The sequence below is a fragment of the Drosophila hydei genome, unplaced genomic scaffold (assembly GCF_003285905.1).
Source record: "Drosophila hydei strain 15085-1641.00,03,60 unplaced genomic scaffold, DhydRS2 tig00008134-arrow-pilon, whole genome shotgun sequence".
NCBI lineage: Eukaryota > Metazoa > Arthropoda > Insecta > Diptera > Drosophilidae > Drosophila > Drosophila hydei.
Window position 1 is genome coordinate 278,989 of NW_022045843.1, and position 20,454 is coordinate 299,442.

Genomic DNA, 20,454 nt, shown 5'->3' on the forward strand with positions numbered 1-20,454 from the left:
TTTTCCCCCTTTCTTTTCTTTTTTGTTGCTTACTTTAGCCATTGCATACCTTTATTAAGTTTCGTGTTATTTTTACTCCTTTTGCGGGTCCCGGCAAAAACTTTGGTGCTTAAAATTTGTACTTGCCGCTTCCTTTATGCTGAGCTGTCCCAAGCAAAGGGTTGGAACAAGCTAACCCGCTCCGCCTCTATTTACATAACGCCCGCGCCCACAAAAACCACCTTAAAATGATGGCGCTTTGTCTTTGATTTGAATGCATTAATTGTTTAAATGGCTGCGGTTTGCTCGGCTTCGATAAGGTCTTTGCACTCGGCTCAAAGAGCCGCTGCTAAATCTTTAATGCATTTCAAACAGGTTTAACCTTTAAGTGTTCATAATAGAAAATTACTATTGATATAATTGGCAAATGGTAAATGATTTAAAAAGGCGTTAAAGCATACAAATTTTAAATATGTGTTATAATTTATAGATAATAAAAACATATATATTGAAGTGAATTAAATGAAATTGGTTATTGAGCTAAAAATTGAAGCAAAGTTTACTTTTAAGGGCATGCAAATTAATTACACCTGCATATTTTCGTTAACTTCATTAAAATATTAAGCGACATTAAAAATATTTATCAGCTTAACAAAAATTAGTTCTGCGAAATGTAATAAAGTCAGTTGAGCATGCAGAACAGACAAGTTCTTAGAAATAGCTATCAGCTCAGGTCTTGTGTGCTTATACCTTGTTATTAGTGATTGGAAATAATTAACAAATAAATGAACTCGCCTCTGTCAGCTTAAAGTCTTAAAGCTCACAAAAGAACAGCTCAAAAAGAAAATTTTTATATTTATATTATATTAAAATTTAATAAATTAAATATAAAAATATTTATATTAAAATATATATATACAAATTTAATTTAATAAATGGTTTTTATTATATTTAAATATAATAAATTAATATATATAAATATAATAATATAAATATAATTTTAATTAATATATATAAATATAATTTATTAGCATTTAATATTTTGTATATATATTTTACAATTTATATTTACATATTTTATATACATACATATATATATATATTCGCCAGTTGCCATCAGCACTTAGTCTTTCTTGGGTGTAACACACAAGTCTTTACTCCACGAGCTACACTTGAAGACTGACTCTGGCTAGCCGCAATTCGAGTGATCTTGAGTATATCAATACACATACACTCACCCCACTTAACAAAATCAGTACAGCCGTTACTCAGTCTACGCTTCTCTCACTTTAAAGAGAGTGAGACACAGAACGACTAAGGAAACGACTCGCTCTACCTTGTTCGAAACGAAAGGTAATAGAACAGAATTTTAGAGAACAGAACTAGCAAGGCAATTATTTTGTCATGAAGAGAATCAATAATTTTTATATACAATACATTTTTTAATTTTCATATTATATAAACAATGTAATATAATCGAGAATTTTGTATAAATATTTTAATATAAATTTAATATTAAAATCAATTTTAATGTTTTTTTTATATTTAAAAAATTTAAGTAAATAATTTTGTATACACTTTTAAATATATTTTCAATATTAAAAACTATTTTTTATTTACAGCAACAGAAGTCAACCCAAACGCCAACCTGAATTTGTGGCCATCAAAATGAAGAGCGTGCAACGTGCAATTAAAGCGCATTAATTTAGCGCCACAGTTGGCAAACAAAGGGCGTTGCATACAAATGGGAATATGAATGCAGTTATAGTTCATAATTTGAATTAAATATTTTGCAACATATTTTGTTATTGCGCGCGGCGCCAACAACGTGCCCCAAAGCGTCGAAAACACAGCTGCAAGCGAAAATAACAGCAATTATGGTAGGTGGCAAGGGCAGGGGGCAGGGGGCAGGGGACAGGGCGATGCTGTTGGATGGTCAGCGGAAAAAGTCGTGTGTGGCACAAAACATGCCACAACTGTCATAATGCCACACGAGTGTTAACATAAAAATTAAAAACTTTTGGCGCACAACTTTTTATTTACTGCATTGCAAATGAACTAAGCGACAAAGCAGCTGCAGCATCAGCAGCAGCTGCAGTCATTCGACGGGCAGCAAACTTTTGCTGCGCACTGTAAGCGGATGCATGGGTAGGTGGCGGGCTGAGAGTGTTTATTGTGTGGGTAAATTAAAGCGGATTACTTAATGCGAGCTGCATTTTTGATGCACCTCTGTGTAATTCTCATGTTTGATTTAGCCACATGACTTTTAATTATTCAGCAGTCAAATGTGGGCCACACACGCACACATACCATACGCACACACACAGGCGTTGAGTGGCTTATTGGGCAGCAAATCTGGCTGGGCATAAGCCCACTTTAAGTCTATAAAAACACCACTTGAAAACTAATTAAACACTAATAGCAAACAACAAAAAGCTGCGCAAAGGCAGTTCAAGTGGCGGAAATGCCAGCCAACCAGCCAGTCAGACGGACGGACAGCAGCAGCAGCAGCCTGCAATTAAACCAAACAAAACAAAAGTACAAAAAAAAGGACGGAAAATAGAAAGAAAAGCTGCGCAAAACTTTTTAATTTCGCTTGAGCTAAGGGCTGAGGAAACACAGGCTGCTGGGCGCGAATGAGTCTATAAGTTGAAGTCGATGGCGAGGCAACGTCTTGCCAAGGAAATAAAACAATGATGGCCAAACAAAAGCAATACGAGTTCAGCACGAGTATCGGGTGCCAAATGGCCAAATGGCGAAAGGATAACAGACGGCGGAAGTGAAACGAAATGGCAAATCAATGCCTGCGACAGCAGACGTGGGTGCCCAACAAAAGCAAATCCGCTTAAAGTCAAAATTATTCCTTAACCAAAAAAAAAGAGAAAAAAAAATAAGAAAAGAAATAAAGACAGGCAAAGGAACCCTTGTGCATGTGTACAAAAATGGCTAAGCGGCCAACTGTGCTGGCCAAGTTCTGGCCGAAAACGCGGCTGTTTAAGCCCTAAGCTGTTGACTTATTTACCAGGCTTCGATTTGCTTTGGCCGCCCATTGTTGTGCCAAGATTTGTTTGCACGGCTTAGCTGCTCAACAATTTTCGCTTAGCCAGATTGCGTGAAATAGATAAGAGCGAATCGGGCCTCTGGCTAACAATGCACACTTCCAAGTAGATAAATTAAGAAACACATTTCTCGGCACTCACTTAAACTTGAAGTAACAATATCAAATGTGGGTAGGAGGAGACTTACCTTTGTGATGCCGCAGGTGATGGCCAACAGCTGCTGCGGCGCCCGTGCAGCACGGCGGCTCGTAATATAAATTCCAAGTGTTCTCATAATCCGCCCGAGCGTAATCCACATAAATTATTTGAGCGGCTAGCGCGAGCAGCCAAGCCAACTTGGCCATGGAGCACATGGCGCTGGCTGTTCCTGGTCGTCGCTATGAACTAAAACGTAGGCTCTGCTCACACAGAGATGCGCGCACTCACGCACACACACACACACACACGGAGACGTGTGTGTGGATCAGACGCAGCTGTTATTTGACTCAACAACTAAAACGATGCAAATGTGTCGAGCGCGTGTGCTTGAGCACGTTGTTTACCATTGAGCCAGAGCGCATCGACTGATCGACTGTTCGAACTGTTCGACTGTTCGACTGTTCTCACATGTTCGCCGCGATAAGCGCGAATACTCGGATCAAGCACAGTTCGCTACAAAAGCGAGCGTGTTCTGTGTGTATGAGTGTGAGTGGATGTGTGTATGGGTGAAGGACGAACGCACGGCACGAGCTACAAATACGAACTGAGTGGCCAAAGCCCGAGTAACTGTGTTAAATAAACACACACCACGACGACGACGATGACGACGAGTCGGCACGAACTGACTCGACTCGGCTCAAATGTTCGGCTACGCCAGACACCTGTGCTGTAAAGAGAGAGAGAGCGAATTAGTAAGTGAGCAAGTGCGCATGCGCGTGTCGTAAAATATCCCTGTATATTTCCCAGTTTTGTTTATGTTTACGAGCCTTGTGCCAAGTGTATTGAACTCATTTAGAGCAGCGTTCAGCATGCAACGAGCAACGTGCAACGTGCAACGCTATGCATTCAACAACAATAACAACACCAAATGCAATCCACACACATTTTCAAGGGTAACTGCAGACACATTCAAACTGAAGTGCGGCTGCTGCTGCTGACACCCCCGCAGCTGCATTTGCTTTAAAGCAGCAGCGAGACGAGACTATTACCAGTTGAGCAGACAGGCTGGGAGTTTGTGGACTGGCAGACAGGAACCGTTAGCCAGACTCGAACTTCCAGCCCAAACCGAAGCCAGCCAGACACAGTTGCACTTAAAGCATTTTCGTGCATTATTATTTATGCATATGCTTGTAATTGCAGTAGAAATACTTTTCTTCTGCCTATGTGTGTGGGTGTGTGTGTGTGTGCCCAGACTCTAGCTAAACGTTTATTTTTTTTCCACATTTTCTTTCTTTGCATTGTGGCTTCGCGTGCTGCCTTGTAAAAATTTCAGCACATTTTCAATGCTGCATTTGTGTAGGCTGCAAAAAAGTTCTCTTAAGGCCAGACATAAGTCACTCAGACAGTCACGCAGACGGCCCAAGCTGCAGGGCAGACACTCAAAGACAATTAGACGCTAGCCAACAGTAGCTCCTGCTCTCTCTGCCTGTGTTTCTGTGTGTGTGTGTACACTTGAAAAAAGCTTCAAAAGTATGAGTTCGAACTTGCTTTATTCTAAAAGTATGCGCAAAGAAATTTTAGTTATAGAAACTGAGTCGATGACGATAATTGCTGCATAGTTAATAAACTCAATAAAGAAGTGAAAAATAACTTGTTTAATTTGATTTATTACAAATGTATTTAAATTGGCTTTTTTCATTTTTAATGTTGAAAACTTCCACAACTTTTGATAGTAATAAATTAATTTTAATAGACCGTACTTAAAGTTTTGTAAAAGTTTCTTTTTTGTATTTGTTGAAATATTATTTAATTAATACGAAAAAAGAACTTACATTAAGAAATATTCATATATTTATACATTTTATACTTTGTTTCATTTAAATATTTTTTTATTTATGTGTATTGCAACCATTATTTTATGAGATTAAAGAAATTATTATTAAAGAAATATTGCCTCTATAAAGGGAAAGAAGCGCCAAAAATAGTTGATAATAAATCTAAGAAAATTAAAATTAAAATCGAATAGAAACGGCCAGCTTAAAAATGAATAATAAATTTCAGAAAATCTCTAACAAAAACTTCTTTTAATAAATTGCAAACAATACAAATAGTTTATATATTTAATAAATGATTGATTTATATTCTATTTTATTTTAAATTGTATTATATTATTTAATAAATATTTATGTTTCTATGAACTTGTGTTTCAATTGCATTTTTATTGCTTACACAAAATTCTTGCTTTATTTAAAATAATGAAAAAATTTAGTAAAAATGAGAAATACGGTCTGACACGTCAACTATAATAATTGAATAGTGAGTAAAACTTAAACGAAATATTCCTTTTGCCTCTTACCTCAAGCGTACAAAGGCTCGTTTGTTGACATGAATGAACTGCTTGACCTCATATTCGAGTTTCAATAAATTCCGAAATTTTTAATTGCTGTAAAAATGCCTTAAGAATTGCGCTGTGTATGCAAATTTCATTCTCCACTTTTATTTGCAGTGTAATAACTATCAGACAGTCCAACAAGTTTCAACATACTTTTGCTATTTATGGCGCGCTTGGACTTGACTTTGGCAGCCAGATCAGAGCGAGTCCAGTAACAACAAGGAACTGTCTGTTCAGCTGACCGCAAGTTAACAAAGTTTTGGCATTCGGCTCTTCTGCATTTCAGCTTAAATTTTGTGCATTGGAATTTTTAACCCTGTCCCTCTCTTTCGATCTCTCTCACTCTGGCTCTCTGGCTCTCACTGTGGAAGGCCAAGACAATTTGCGGCTACTTTGTGCGACAGCGAAAAGCATAAGGCTTTAATTTGTGGCATCAAGACGAGTGGCCCAGACATTTGCTGAGCGCCAGCACATTCGTGCGGCGTGCGACACACCCGCACCTGTCCTGTGCATTGGAGCGCACAAAAACAAGCTCAACAATTGCCTTATAAATGCCCTCAAACTTGGACTCAAACGGAATGAGTTTTTGGGCGGTGGAAAAAACTTTGATTAATGTGCGCTTAAAGAGCCGGCAAATACGTGAAAGCAGGCACTACTATAGAAAAAACAAGGACAAAACTTTTCATAACTTTAGCCCACACACACAGGCAACACAAAACAGGAGCAGGAGCAGGACAGGACAGGACAGGACAGGCACAGACTGGCAGACTGGCAGACTGGCAGTAGACCGCGTGCAGCCGGCGGCTTCTTAGCCAAAGCGCAACAAAAACTTATGCAATCAAGGCAAAGGCGTAAAGGAGGCGGCTACAACAGCATAAAACAGGGCCAGGACCAAGGCTGTTGGCACTGCAGTTTCAAGGCGCCGCACAACAATGTCAGCGACGGGCAGCCGAAGGAATCACAGCGAAAAAGCGTTAAAAAATGAATTGTAAAACAAACAGCAAACAAACGAGCAACATTCGCTAAGGGCACGCCCACATACACACACAACACAACATGCAGCTACAGCCAGCCACAAAGTAGCCAGCGACCCGCAGCGATCCGGGACCAGCAACGAGGTCTGCTCCAGGCGGGCGATATCTGCAACGTCAAAGTCAGCAGACCGGTTCAAGCTCACCCGCAGCTACCAACATCTGCCCACTCTCGCTCTCCCTTGCTCACCTAGTGCCTCAGCCTCCGCCGCATCCACAGCCACATGCCCGCGCCCGCGCTGGTTAATAGAAAATGTAATTCGATGCATTTAATGTTGGCAACGCCAAACGCTGCAGGTTACCCTCGAGTAGCAGCCACGGGGCTGCGACGGCCACGATACCCAGGTTCGCCTCTTTTTTATGAGTTTGCATTTGGCTGCTATTCATCCAGCGCCATCGACGTCGTCGTTGACGTTGTTGTGTTTGAGTTGCTTACCTAATCCTTGCAAACAAGTTAAAAACGTTGTAAAACAAACAACAAACAAAACGAAATGAGTGGCAACTGGAGTTGGCGTTGGCGTTGGCGTTGGCGTTAGCGTTAGCGTTGGCATTGGGGCTGCTAACGGCTGGCCTGGCTCTCAGATCAGCTGCACAGCAAGCGCAAAGGGTAATCAGGAAATTAGGAAAAAGTGCTGCATACTTTTCGGCGACGAAAACTTGAGCTAAGGCAGCTGCCAATAGATGGAACCGTGCACAATTGGAGATGCTTTTAGTTAGACTATATATAGAGATATATCTATATGTGAACTAATAAATTGGAAATATATATGAGCTGAGCTGGTATAACAGAGACTATATATAGTAGGCATATGTCAGAGAGAAGAGCTTAAGCTGAAATGAGGTCTTCTGCGAGATCAATAAATTTTAGACATTAGCTTTAACTTGTCCGTTGAATTTTGATAAGCATTATATAAAATTCTTACATATTATTCAAAGTAAAACTAATGTTTACTAAAACCTTTATCAATCACAAAATTAGTTTTCATCGAACCAACAGCATTCAAACCTCATTCAGCGCAACTCCATACCAAATCTTTAGCCGCTCTAAATACTTTAATATATATAGAGCCTCGATCTCTAAGCTTTATATAGCTGCCCATCGAGCTAAGCACGATCTGTTAGCACGCGCTCATCTCTAATTTAGTTATTGGTTTTTTTTCTAGTCAGTTAAAAACAGTTTCGATGTTGCTGGTTGGAAATTGTCAGTCGTAAAGCCAGACGCATTGGGCAAATGGAAACGATTTTGACTGACATCGAGTGCCATGAGAAATACAAACAATCATCAGGCAGGCAGGCAGTCAGGCAGGCAGTCAACTGTGCCCCATGCACCACCCTCATTGGTAACCTCAGCAACCTGCGCCGCGTGCCACAGCAATGACAACCGGCGCGGCAGCGCTAATAGAAATTAAACGAAAGTGCTGCACGGCTGATGGCTGTTGCTGCTGCAGTAGGGGCTGGCGAGTGTGGGTGAGGGTTGGTCGCCAGCCAACTGCAAATTCGAGCCACCCTGCGACGAGCGTGTGAAGGTCGAGCTGGAACGAAGTGCAGCGGTAACTGGAGTGGGAGCAGCAGCAGCAGCAGCAGCGGCAGCAGCGAAGGGCGCACATTCGCTTTCATTTCGTTTGCTGGTGTTTTTTGGGACTATTTACATTTGCTTTTATTAATCATAAAAAAATGCTGAAATAGTCGAAATTGGCGAAGCGGCAGGACGCGCCGGCTCCTTTGGGCTGCTTGGTTATGCCGCACAGGAACGTGCACGAAAGCGCAATTTGATTTTAATGGCGGCAAAATGTTGAATGTTCGTCGCACAGCCAGAGCAGCAGGCAGGCAGACAGGCAGACAAACGGACAGGACAATCAGACAGACTAGCAAAGCAAACACGCAGACAAACTGATTGTTGTTTTTTTTTATTTCATACTCGTTCTGGCAGGGAAGAGGGCATATTGGTTTTGTGCGTCTATGGAAGCTAATGACTTATGTAACTTTTAAATGTCTAATGTCTCGAAAAGAAAGCCTTCATTTTATTCACTAGCAGCACCAAGTTTCAAAGGCGACCTGCTCTACAGTTAAAGACACATTTCGCCGTTGGTTCCTCTGCAATTCAGAATATATTTTATATATACTAAATTTACATATTCATTTCGTACCATGAACAAGTATTCAGCAGTCAGTTGTGCTCAGCTGAAACGCTTTTTTATGCTCTGCCGCTGCCTTTCCATGCAATCAGGCGCCATTTGTTGACGTTTGTCTGTGTTGGTGTTTGTTAATCTGCCTGCTGCATGCTGCGTGCGTAGGCGAGTGCGTATAGGTGTGAGTGTGAACAAGTGCAAGCCTCAGACACACACACACACACACACATAGACGTGCAGGCACACTTAGCTAAGCCGCCTGCACCATTTTGCATGCCCCTGGCATTCTGGTTGTTTGCCTGTATGCGTGTGTCCTGCGTTCATTTCATTTGTTTGTTTGCTTGTTTGCATTCGATGCATGTGCGTGCGCGTAGGCGTACAGCCACTCGTCACTGTCATTAATGTCATTGTTGTTGCCGCGACTCCTGCGCCGTGTCAGTGTCACTGGCAAAGGCAAAGGCAATGGCAATGGCAATGGCCATGGCATTGCGTTCCTCAACATGTTTTAAATATTTAAATGGAATACTTGCAGCGCAGCCCTTTAATTATACTGACATTTTGGCTGCGAACAGCCCCTAAAAGAATGTCACTTTATTGATGAGCTGCCATTTAATCAACCAATAATTAGAGACGTCTTCAAGCACGCACAATTGTCATTTAGAGCCACACGCACACATATATAATTATATATATTTATGTCTACATATATTTGTATATATGCCTCTGGCATATCCATTGTGTAAGCCCTGGCTGCAGCATTCGTAAAATTTATAGCCGCTGCGCGATCTTTGATAAGCCAAAACAACAAACCCATTTTGCAATGCAATGCTGCGAAGCAGCTGATAGACGGCACGCATGGTATGTAAATCCACGCTAACAGACGTTTCACTGTACACAATCGGCGAACGAGTCCGATTGCGTTGGGGCCCCAGGGCGATTCTGCTGCTGCTGCTGTTTCGCTGATGTTTGCAGAAAGTCAACGACAAGTCACACAGCCCAGCCCTGCCCAGCCTGGTCGAAGGGTCGCCACGACGTCTGGTCGGGCGTGTGCCACTGATAAGGGTCGCCCAAGCCCTTGGACGGGCGGGCACTCAGTGCAATGTTGCATGGGATTTACTCTAGTTTATTTGTTAATGGTTTATTTATTAATTCCTGCGGATTATCACGTCAGACAAGGCATCACAACAACACAACAGCGAGATACAGCACGGCGGGCTACGTATGCCGGACAAAGGACAAAGGACGACGGAAACGAGCGACCGCACACGGAAACGCATATGGCAGGCACTCAGGGAGTGTGTGCATGTGTGTGTGTGTGTGTGTGGAGTGCATTGTTGGCTGCGATAACGTTTATCGTCCAACGGGAATTTGTTGCTAATAGCCAATGCAACATGCTCTAATCTTTAAGCCAGCCAGTGGTAATGGCTGTTGCTGTGGCCAAAGTTTGTGCAAATTGAAAATTTGTGTTCGCCTTGAAATCATGCATTAATAATGCTCAAATACTAAATAGTTGAGACCACACACACGCACACACACACACACACACAGATGCCAGGAACATGCGTACACAATTTCCTAAATCCTCTGCAAGTCATGGCGGAACGTGGGTAAAACCGCCCGGAAATTTGAAATTTTGTGCAAGTTGAAGAAACTCCTTTATGCCTTTGCGAGGAGTTGCTCCCGCTCCAGCTACAGCTTCAGCTGTTGCCTAGAGTGCGTTTGACAGCACGCATGTCGTTGTCAATGTCTACAACCAAGTGGTGTTCAGGCGTGTGTGAACTTCCGCACATGCACACACAAAAATCCCACTAAAGCAGAGCAGCAGCAGCAGCGTTCCTAGTCGAAGCAGCAGTCACAGTGGAAATCTTTCAAATATAAGCAATTAGTGTAGAAATTTTGCTACCCAAAAATTGCCAAGGGGCGTTAGGCTGGCTTGGCATTCATGGACATCAACCCGACACTTTTGTAGCTGGCGAAAACCTTTTAAAGTATTCAATAACAGTGAAACTCAAACCTCGTTCAATTTGCCGCCGCTGTCCTCGCGGTTTGCGACCGTCGCGCTGATGGACATGCCAGCAAATTGAATTTCTCACGCCTCAATATACACATACTTATATATATACATGCAAATACTTATACAGATCGGCAGCTGCCTGCCTGAAAATTTGTAATTTTGAGACTGTGTTTGGAAGCTGACATGAAGTGACTGCCGAAAACATGTCCCTTTCCCTCCAAAATGAAAAAATACAATATAAACTTCGAGTCAAGTTTCTCATTTAGCTTGCCAGCCGGTCTCCATTAAGGGAATCAAATTTCAGTGCTTTTTTTTCGTTTTTGCGTAAATTATTTATATATTTTCCATTTATTTTTATGTTCGCAAAGGATTATAGAAATTGTACATGGCGGCAAAAATAACATTCATAATAAACACGTTTATTGCCTTAAAAATAAACAGCAAAATAAATAAATAAATAATGAACAGAATTATATTATTTATTTTATTTTATGCTGACGTCATTCGAGCTTCGATTAGGTCAAAGGGTCATTCAAGCGAATATGAATGCCAAATGTGTGCTGTCAGGACTGTTCGGAGAGCGCTGATAGTCTTAGCCTTGAGAGTTAGCTCAGAGACTCAGAGCGAAGAACTGCAGCTCCGTCTATATTTTTTCAATGACAAAAATCTCTTAAGTTTCTAGATCAAATGCGGAAGAGCTGCAGCTCTGCCTCTTACACCTGCTTCCATAACTTACTATAAGAGAATATCCACTATAATATTGTATACAATTTCTTACTTTGGGACTTCGTTCAGAAATATCTGATAGATCTAAAAGAAATCATATTCTCAGGCAAAAAAAATTGTCTTAGTAGGGGCCTCATGCAGAAGAACTGCAGCTGCTTCTACTCTTTTATTAGCAACTGCAAAAACTTGCTACAAAGAAATCATATTTATAAAAAAGACAACAAATGTAACTAGAATACTATAATTCTTGCTTATTTCATTCATACATATTAACAATTGCAATAGCAAAACTCTCTTCTGTTAACATTACCAACACAACTCATATCCAATTACAAAGTAAGGTTAAGCAATGCATAGTGTGCCAGCTTATCTAATTAATTACAGCACATAAATAGCATAAATTCATTATGCTCAAAATACTTTTAATTAAGAACTACTCTGGCAACCCTCTGTGCCCGAGCGCCTTGGCAACCCCTCGCAACATCAAAGGCAATGCTCTGTTCAAATAGCTAAGGTTAACCCACTATATTGGCAAATAAAGCCACTTAGCCTCGTGTGCCGTCAGTTTCGAATGTCCTTTGCGTCTGCAGCCTCCTTGGCCCCAGCTACGCACTGTGTGTCAAACAAAATTGAATGTCAAATTCTATATATACACATGTTTATATATAGATATATATAAATATATATGTATTCATATGTGGCATGAATTTGACATTGAAATTTGCATATGCCATCAATGCTTACATTTTTGTTTTGCTTTTCATACATGTGTCTGTGTGTGTGAGCGTGTCTATGTGTGTGTGAGTTTTTTGTGCATGTGCAAAATTTTTACACGTACAAAGAGGGCGCGCCGCTGCCAACTGGAATTGGGGAGGGGCTGTAGACAGGGGGCGTGGCGCATTTCGTTTGAAGTGTGCCAGCATGGCGCTTAGCTGCTGATAATCCTTTTTAAATAAATTTGTTGGCACAAATCGTTATGCCGCCCGGGGGCGGTGGCACGCACCTTTTCTGTGCAACCCCCTCGGCCGGCCGGCACGGCATTTGTCAGAGGTGCGTTTGCCACCGCCCGCTGCCTGCGGCTCGTTGCGTTTTTCTCTGTTTGCTAAGCATGTTAATACACAGGAAATTAAACACTTATGCGGAAGTCATTGAAAAGCATTGCAAACAGAGCGAGAGCAAGAGAGGGAGACAAACACATCACATGTAGCACGATTTCAAAGTGTCTGCGCATTCAATTATGCTCAGAGACAACAGCAAAATAAACTTAAAAGACTAGCGTAAGCATAAAGTTATGCGACTTTGGGTCATCCTGTATCAGGTGTAAAAATCTGATTTGACTTTAAGTGTTTAATGTGCTTAATAATAGTTGTTAAAATATTTTAACTTGTATTCTTGAGATGTAATTTCTATTTTAAATTGTAGTCAAATAAATAAAAAATTAAAAATATTAAAAAAATACCCAAGCTTAACTCTTCTGCCAAGGCTTAATTATGGTTCTTCGTATTGCTTTTTGCTACAAACAAATTAACAAAACTAGCAAAAGAGTTGTAACATGATAACTTAAATATTTTTATTTTATAATTATTCAATATTTTCAAAAATTTTATAATTTATATTTATTTAGGAACTACATTTGCACTTAAATAAGAAGGAACTTGGTTTAGCTTTGCGGAAAACCAGATCATTTGCTTTGCTGTTCTTATTTATCTTATCTGCAACTCTCAGTTACAGCACGGAATATCTCTTAAATTTCTCTACAATCACTGCAGAAAAGGTTTACTAAAGTCATATCTTGTCAAACCTAAAAGAAAAACGTGCTTATCGAGTTGTTGTTAGCCAAGCACATAAAAAATTTACATTGTAATCGTTAGTTAGTTGGATGATATTGGATTTTAAAGAGCAACAAAAAATCTACAATTATTAAAAAAAAAAAATATATATATATATTTATATTACTGTGCTACAGTGTTAATCGGAATATGATTGAGAATATTTGAAATAATAAATAATATAAGATATATATAAAACCAAAAAAAAATATATTAAATAAAATAATATCATTAAAAAAAAAATAATATAACATTATAATTAAATATAGTCCATACAAAATAATAATCTAGTAGAGTATAAGAACTTATGAATATTGCTCTAAAAATAATTAAAATTGAAAAGCTTAAATTTTACTTTATTCGAAATACGAAATACTTAAAATACAAAATATATTTATATTTAAAAACAAATAACAAAAGAACATTAATTTGCCCAGAAAAACTGATCTAGAGGGAATAGCTTAATTAAATAGCTTACATACATTACAGATTCTTACATTATTCTAATAAATTATGCAGCTCGCAGAAGTTGCCGCGGGCTGTTTGTTACAGGGTATAAATGGCAGGCAGTAATGAGTAGACAATATCCCACAGCCATGTTTCGTAAAGTCGATTATTATGTGGATGTAAAACTTGTTGAGGACGATGATGATGAGGATAATGCTGAAGTTGACGCGACCCAACGACCAGCGCACAAGAAGCTCTTTAATTGTACATGAGTGTGTGCGAGTGTGGCTGGGAGTGTGGGTGTGTGTGTGCCTCGCATTAGCACAGTTAAATGAGTGCAGCAACGAGCCAGGCAGCCAGGCAGCTAGGCAGCTAGGCAGCCGAGCAGCCAGTCACCCAGCCAAACGTAATCCCGAATAAAAACGCACTAACCGAAACAAAAACCCACAGTCCGTGGAGAAATTCATTTAGTTTGCACTAACACGCTGTCAACAAAGGGCAAAGGGTTTTGGGCAGCAGAGGGCGGGGCCATAGCTGTGGGAATACAGGGTTTTTGGGTAAGAGGGTTGCGTTTTCGGAGGTGGGCCACATTCGTCGAGAACTTAAGCGATTTTGCATTTCATTACGTTTTTGTTTGGCGCAGACATATCTATGAGTGTGTGTAGGTGTCTGTGTTGGTGTATATTTTGGTGGCAGACCGACAAGGACGCTAGAGTTGGCGACGAGTTTGGAGCTGCCATGGAGTTCAGCGTTGTAGATAAACAAAATACATAATCCAAAGACGCGCACAATAATGGCAAAAAGGGGTTAAAGCGTTTGATGCCCAACATGCCAGACAAAGTTGAAGTTGTTGTTGTTGTTGTAGCTGCTGTTGTTGTTTAAGGTACTTAAATGCTTTGCTAGCGCATTGTAGCGCAAAATGAGGCGCAATCGGCACGGATTGACCCCACGGATTGCGTGTTTTCTCTGTTATGAGATAATTGCTTTAAGGAGCCGAAAAACAGCAGCAGCAGCAGCAACAACAACAGCATTTTACGGGGCGTGTTCGATGATTGACACGCTGCCAAACAAACTTAATGAAAAGCATAAATATTTAAGCCGCCGTGAAAGTGCCTCGGCTAATAAAGGTTCTATTTGGGTCCGGGGCTAATTCAAATAACCAACACAAAGTTTGAACTTTGAATTTAAGTGGAAGACAGCGTAAGGGTCCCCCATAACACTTCGAGTCTTTGCTCAACTAAATAGACAAAAAAATAGCTTTGAAATTGACATCTAATTAAAATCGAAATCAAGTTTTCTACAATTCTATTTGAATTCGAATTTATTTTTATTTATTTTCTAATTATACACGATTAGCCAAGCAACAAACCTTTTTTTAAGTATCTGATTTAAATATTAATTTCAGTTTCATTGGTAGCTAATGAAATTTAATTCAAAATAATTGTAAATTTATTGCATTTGCCAATTCAATTAAACATTTAACGTAATAAACTAATTAATTCGTTTACTCAATTTATTAGTTTTCTCTTAGCTTTGACAGAGTTTTCAACTGAATCTATTTACAGCATTTTGTAAAACACCAAATTTAGACAGCAAATTGCACTAAGTTTGAATTGAAACTTATTTAATATGTTTTAATGTGAGCAAGAATTATGCAGCACAATTCTTGACTAAAGTAAATTTTTTATACATAAATTTAAAAAAATTTATAAAATATCAAATAAAATTTTGTGATTTAAAAGTTCTTTTGAAGTTGTACCTAACATTTTTTTTAATCTTTAAGCTTCAATCAAACGCTGAAACTCATTCCTGAATGCAGACTAAATGCACTTGGTTCCGGCTCAAATTGTTTGCCTGCCACATTATGTGGCACAGCACAACAAACGCTATGCGCTGTTTGATTGCCAAAGCAGCAGGCAAATAATTAAGTTCAGAAAGTTTAGCTTTAAGCGGAATTTGCCTATTTTTTTTATAGTCTAGCAGCAGCAAATACAGCAAACACAGCAAACATAGCAATGCTCGCAATGCTGAGCTGTTAGCTTACATGGAACAAGCCTCTTCGATTGTGCTGGCTCATTAAGCCCTAAATGGCGATATTAGAACGATTTACATTAGCTGCGCTTTAAAATTACAAAAACACAGACAAGGACTAAATGGGCTTACAGAGAGAGAGAGAGAGAGAGAGAGAGAGGAGAGCCACAGACATCAACATCGATTAAATTGCACAACAGAATGAAGCAATAAACTTTTAGAGGGCCAAGCGCCAGCCAATATCCACTGAGCACTGCGTGTGTGCTCTGGGAAAATCTGTAATGCCAGTCAACTTTTCACAACTGTGTGTGTGTGTGTGTGTGTGTGTGCGTAAAAGCGGGTTAAACGTGTGCGCTTCAAATGACCAAGCGACGTTTAGCAGCCGATAAAGTCATTCAATGTTGGCAGCCACAGCCACAGAGCAGCACGTGAATGCCGTCGCAGCTCTACGCTCTCGCTCCCTTGCTCTGTGGAGCTGACCTTAGTGGCTGCCCTCTCCATGTGTGTGTGTGTGTGCTGCTCATTTTCCGCTTTTGTGATAAAGTAATCAGTTGATGTTATTTGACAAAGGCGAAGATAAATCGATAGATTGCCTGCCGTTGTCTTGTCACTGACCAGCCGCAAGACCGAAACGCTTATTGATTTCATATACATAACGTATATCTATATATCCTATATATAGCTATATGATATATATAGTTACATATTCAAACATTAAGCATACGCACTGTGTGCACACATTTGGCTGCAAATTGCAATTGAATTTTTCGTATTTGTGCACGTTTGCAGCAAAAATATTTACAAATATATTTTGGTCGTGCGCATATTTTATTTACCTGCAGACAGAAAATGAATATAAATCAAATCAAACAGAATTTAATGTCAAAACAAGAATCAAATAGTTGACGAAAAACAAGTGGAAAGAGCAAGAGGAAGAGCAGCACGAGCAACAGCAATAGGCAGACGGAGCTGCCACGCAAATAGTCTAGACAGTGGACTGGACATGGCCAATAAAGCAAATGGGAAAATAACCGTATATATAAAAATTAACAATGGCGACGACACGGCAGCCACAGAGTGCGAAAAAAGGCATAGCAGGACATCAGCTCAGCTCAACTCAACCCGACAGACGTTGACGGAAATAGAAACAAAAAAAGGAACAAAACTGAACTCAAATGAAATGTTAAAGCCTGCGTCCGTCTGAGCTAAGCCACTCGCCAAACTGAACGAACTGGCTGCAGGGAAGCGGACTGAATGCGAATGGAAATCGAAAAATTCTAAGCAAATAGCGCCGCAAAAGAGACAAACAGAAAACGAATGTGCCCGCAAAATGAAAGCAAAACAGAGTTCGAGCTATGAAAATGAACTCGGTTTCAGGTTATTTGGACGCTTGACCACAGTTGGATCTGCATGTGCGAATCGTGTGTGTGTGCGCAGTGAAATAAAAACGCAACAGAGCGCAATCATCATTATCGTTAAAAGAGGCGCTTACAAAAGTAGACAAATTGCCACTTTAGAGGCCAGAGGCAAAGCCAGAGGCGCCCCAAAGCAGCTGAGACAGAGCCAACGGCAGCGGCAGCGACAGCGGAAGTTGGCGGCAACATCGCGTATGAGCAACGGGCGAGGCGTCTATAATGACCTCTGGGCAAATGTGGCAACAAAGAAACAGCTACACACAGACACTCGCACACACGTTTAAACCAAAATGGCGCACATTAGAGACCGCCGCAACGCACAGTCGAGTGTGTGCGATGCCAGCTAACCCACAAAAGAAAAAAACTGTGCAACATCAGTAGTAGTAGCAGTCGTAGTAGTAGCAGCAGCAACAAGCAACACAAAATGCTCATAATCAACTGCTTGCCACAAAGGCAAGTTTCGGCTAGCAGAAAAAGCAAAATAATAGAATAACAAAGCGAGATTTTAGCAGCAAAAGTCAGCAAGCCGAAGCTCTGCCAGGACAGTTGGCTCATAAAAAAGGCATAGGCCAGCACTTTTAGGCTTAATTATAGACACACACACACACACGTCTGAGCGCCAGACTAGTCCAAATGAGCGATTATGTGTCGAGCTTTGCCAGCGAAATATTTTTTGCTCTGCCCCCTTTGTCCGGTTGCTGGTCAATTCACAGTCCTCTAAACACTTGCCTAGCTTGTTGCTAACCTTCTTGATACACTTGTCTATAAAGGGTGTTTTGAATTTTTAAGAAAATATGTTATGAGTAGGAGAGGAGATGTAAGAGGAGGTATTGATGGCTTCGATGTTTGTGGAGATTATCAGCTGAGTCTGTATCTCTCTGCTAGACTTATTTTGTGCTTTATGTTTCATGACTTGTGTGTGACAGATAATTTATAAATCTCTGAAGTATGAAGTGCTTAGAGAATATTTAAATTTCCTTTTTTATTAATTTTTCTATTTTAAACCAGACAAAGAGAGGAAGTATGGCTTTGTCTGTAAGCCAATTTTATATTTTTCATACCGAGGCAATCCTTTCAATCCTCCGTATTAGTCAAACACCATTTCTTGGTTTCATTTTCTGTTTGACTGCATTTTCTATACATTCAATTAATTCTTTATTTTCTATTCTTCATTTTTATGTATTTACCTTAAGTTATTTTTCTCAGCAGCCTCTATAAGAATGAGTTTCTGCTGGCATAAACTTTCTATTTTTAATGTTAAACTGTTGTTCTAACATATCTCTAAGATAAACTATCTATATCTATCTTATATGAAGTATATCTATTGTTTTCAACAAATTTCAAACTCTATCAAAAGAGTATTCAAACTTCGTCTTTGGCTTTTCTTCTTTGTTTTCACTTGTATTTCTTTTTTTTTTGGGCAGCTGCTCATGCAATGGCGACAGCAATTATTGTTACAATTAAAAAACCATTAGGCGTAATTTCGTATTTCTCCTTTGGTTTGGGAGGCAGCATAAAAACAGAAACCAAAAAAAAAGGACACGGCATATCCGGTAAACGCAATGAAAACATTAGCTTGGCCAGAAAGTGGAATCGATAAGCCCAGAGCTGTGTTAGCTTATTATAGCTAAACTATTTCAAAGCAATACAACTGTTAATGGCATATATATATATGATTTCTGATTAATAACCGTTGCAACAACAAAGTTAATTTCAGCCCAGAGGGTTGTAGATACAATGCTGATATGTTAAAACATTGCGGGTGTAGCCAGCTGTGTTTGTAGTGGTCAGATAAGGTCGCTTATGGGAAAGTGAATTTATACAACAGTTTATGTTAAACCAATCATGAAATTGCAGCTTAAATGCAATGAGAACTGCTTATTTCTCAATTGAAAAAACATATTTCTTATAAATTCTTAACGATCAGCTAGTAAAATAATTTAATATTTGAATGTGGCTAGTTGGATATAACAAATGAGAGACTAACTTAGGCGAAATCAGGAAATTAATATTAGCTAAAATATATTAAATAAACGGAAACTATCCAACTACAAATAAAGCAAATAAAAATAGACAAAAATCGTTCTGGGTCAATCGCATACTAAAAAAATCTCATAAGAGTATATATTGTCATGCTGAGTTACTAAAACTAGTTGGCCAGTGTAATCAGCATTACAAGAGACCACAAAAGAACTGAGTTACGCTATAAGAATTGCATATTTTCTTCACTCTGACAACAGACTCGCCAGATTCCATAAATAATTCAAACGACAATTCCCATTATTAATTTGTATTAATTATATAATCAGAGGCACGTTATAATATAAGCATAAGCTCATCCCAACCCTAAAAATGCAGTGTCATATATACATATTGATAAACATATACATATGTTTACATATATACAGTAAATGAAGGCACTTTGTTATAGTTACAACAATAGAAAATTTGTTGATTCGCTTGAATCAAATATGCAAGAATAATAAAGTAATTGCTTCATTCGTTTAATGATCAGCAAATGTCTTTGTTGCCCCACTGCCTGACCAATAATTGAATGTGAAGTTATTATAAGCGGTAATCGCGGTCAATTTGCTGAAGTTACGAACTGAAGCAATTCCCGTGCTTCCTCGTTCAATATTAATTCTTTTTCACATACTCTAACAACGGCTATACACCTTTTGTCACTTAATGTGCAACGTATAAAAAGATATTGGCTTGTACATATGAAATGTGTTTTATTGTAGATTATCAGCAAGAGCAGAGCTGTGGAAGCTTATGTCATTGAATCTACTGCAAATTGAAGTAGTTAAATACAGTTAAGAACATTTTAAGAGCTAGTCTAAATTTATTTGTTTTATAGACTATTAGAACTAGACTACCAACAATTTTTTAGTACACTTATTTAATTTTTATAAACTCTTCTAAAATATTTAAAAATACAAAACATCTTATTTTTGTGCCTTTCTTTTTAATATTTCCAAACATCCATGAGCACAGGGAGGAGCACTAAATATTGGATCAACAAATTTTGTGGTAAGCCAAATATGTATACACAGGACTTTTGAGTTTATAAATTAACGCTTATGATATATTATTTAGTTTTTTATTTTTTAAATATTTTTCGGCGACCAAAAACTTTATCGTTCATCTCTATATAAAATTTTGAAAACTTTTAATAAATTATGAAATAATTAAGAGTATTCAGAAAATAAAATAAAACCAACATTCTCTCCAAGACTATATACCATTTATATATTCTATTAT

The 20,454-nt window shown here is 39.1% G+C and overlaps 1 protein-coding gene across 3 annotated transcripts in view; it reads right to left on the reverse strand.

Moving 5' to 3' along the window:
- Window positions 1-20,454, reverse strand: part of LOC111594118 (semaphorin-2A) — a 56,176-nt gene that overhangs the window by 34,071 nt on the left and 1,651 nt on the right. For all 3 annotated transcript variants that reach the window (XR_002751092.2, XR_002751091.2, XM_023307278.2), the window contains exon 2: window positions 3,226-3,903. Coding sequence is in view for 1 of the 3 variants with exons in the window: in XM_023307278.2 (XP_023163046.1) it covers window positions 3,226-3,391 (166 nt within the window). In the remaining 2 variants the exon portion in view is untranslated. The remainder of the gene's footprint in view (window positions 1-3,225; window positions 3,904-20,454) is intronic.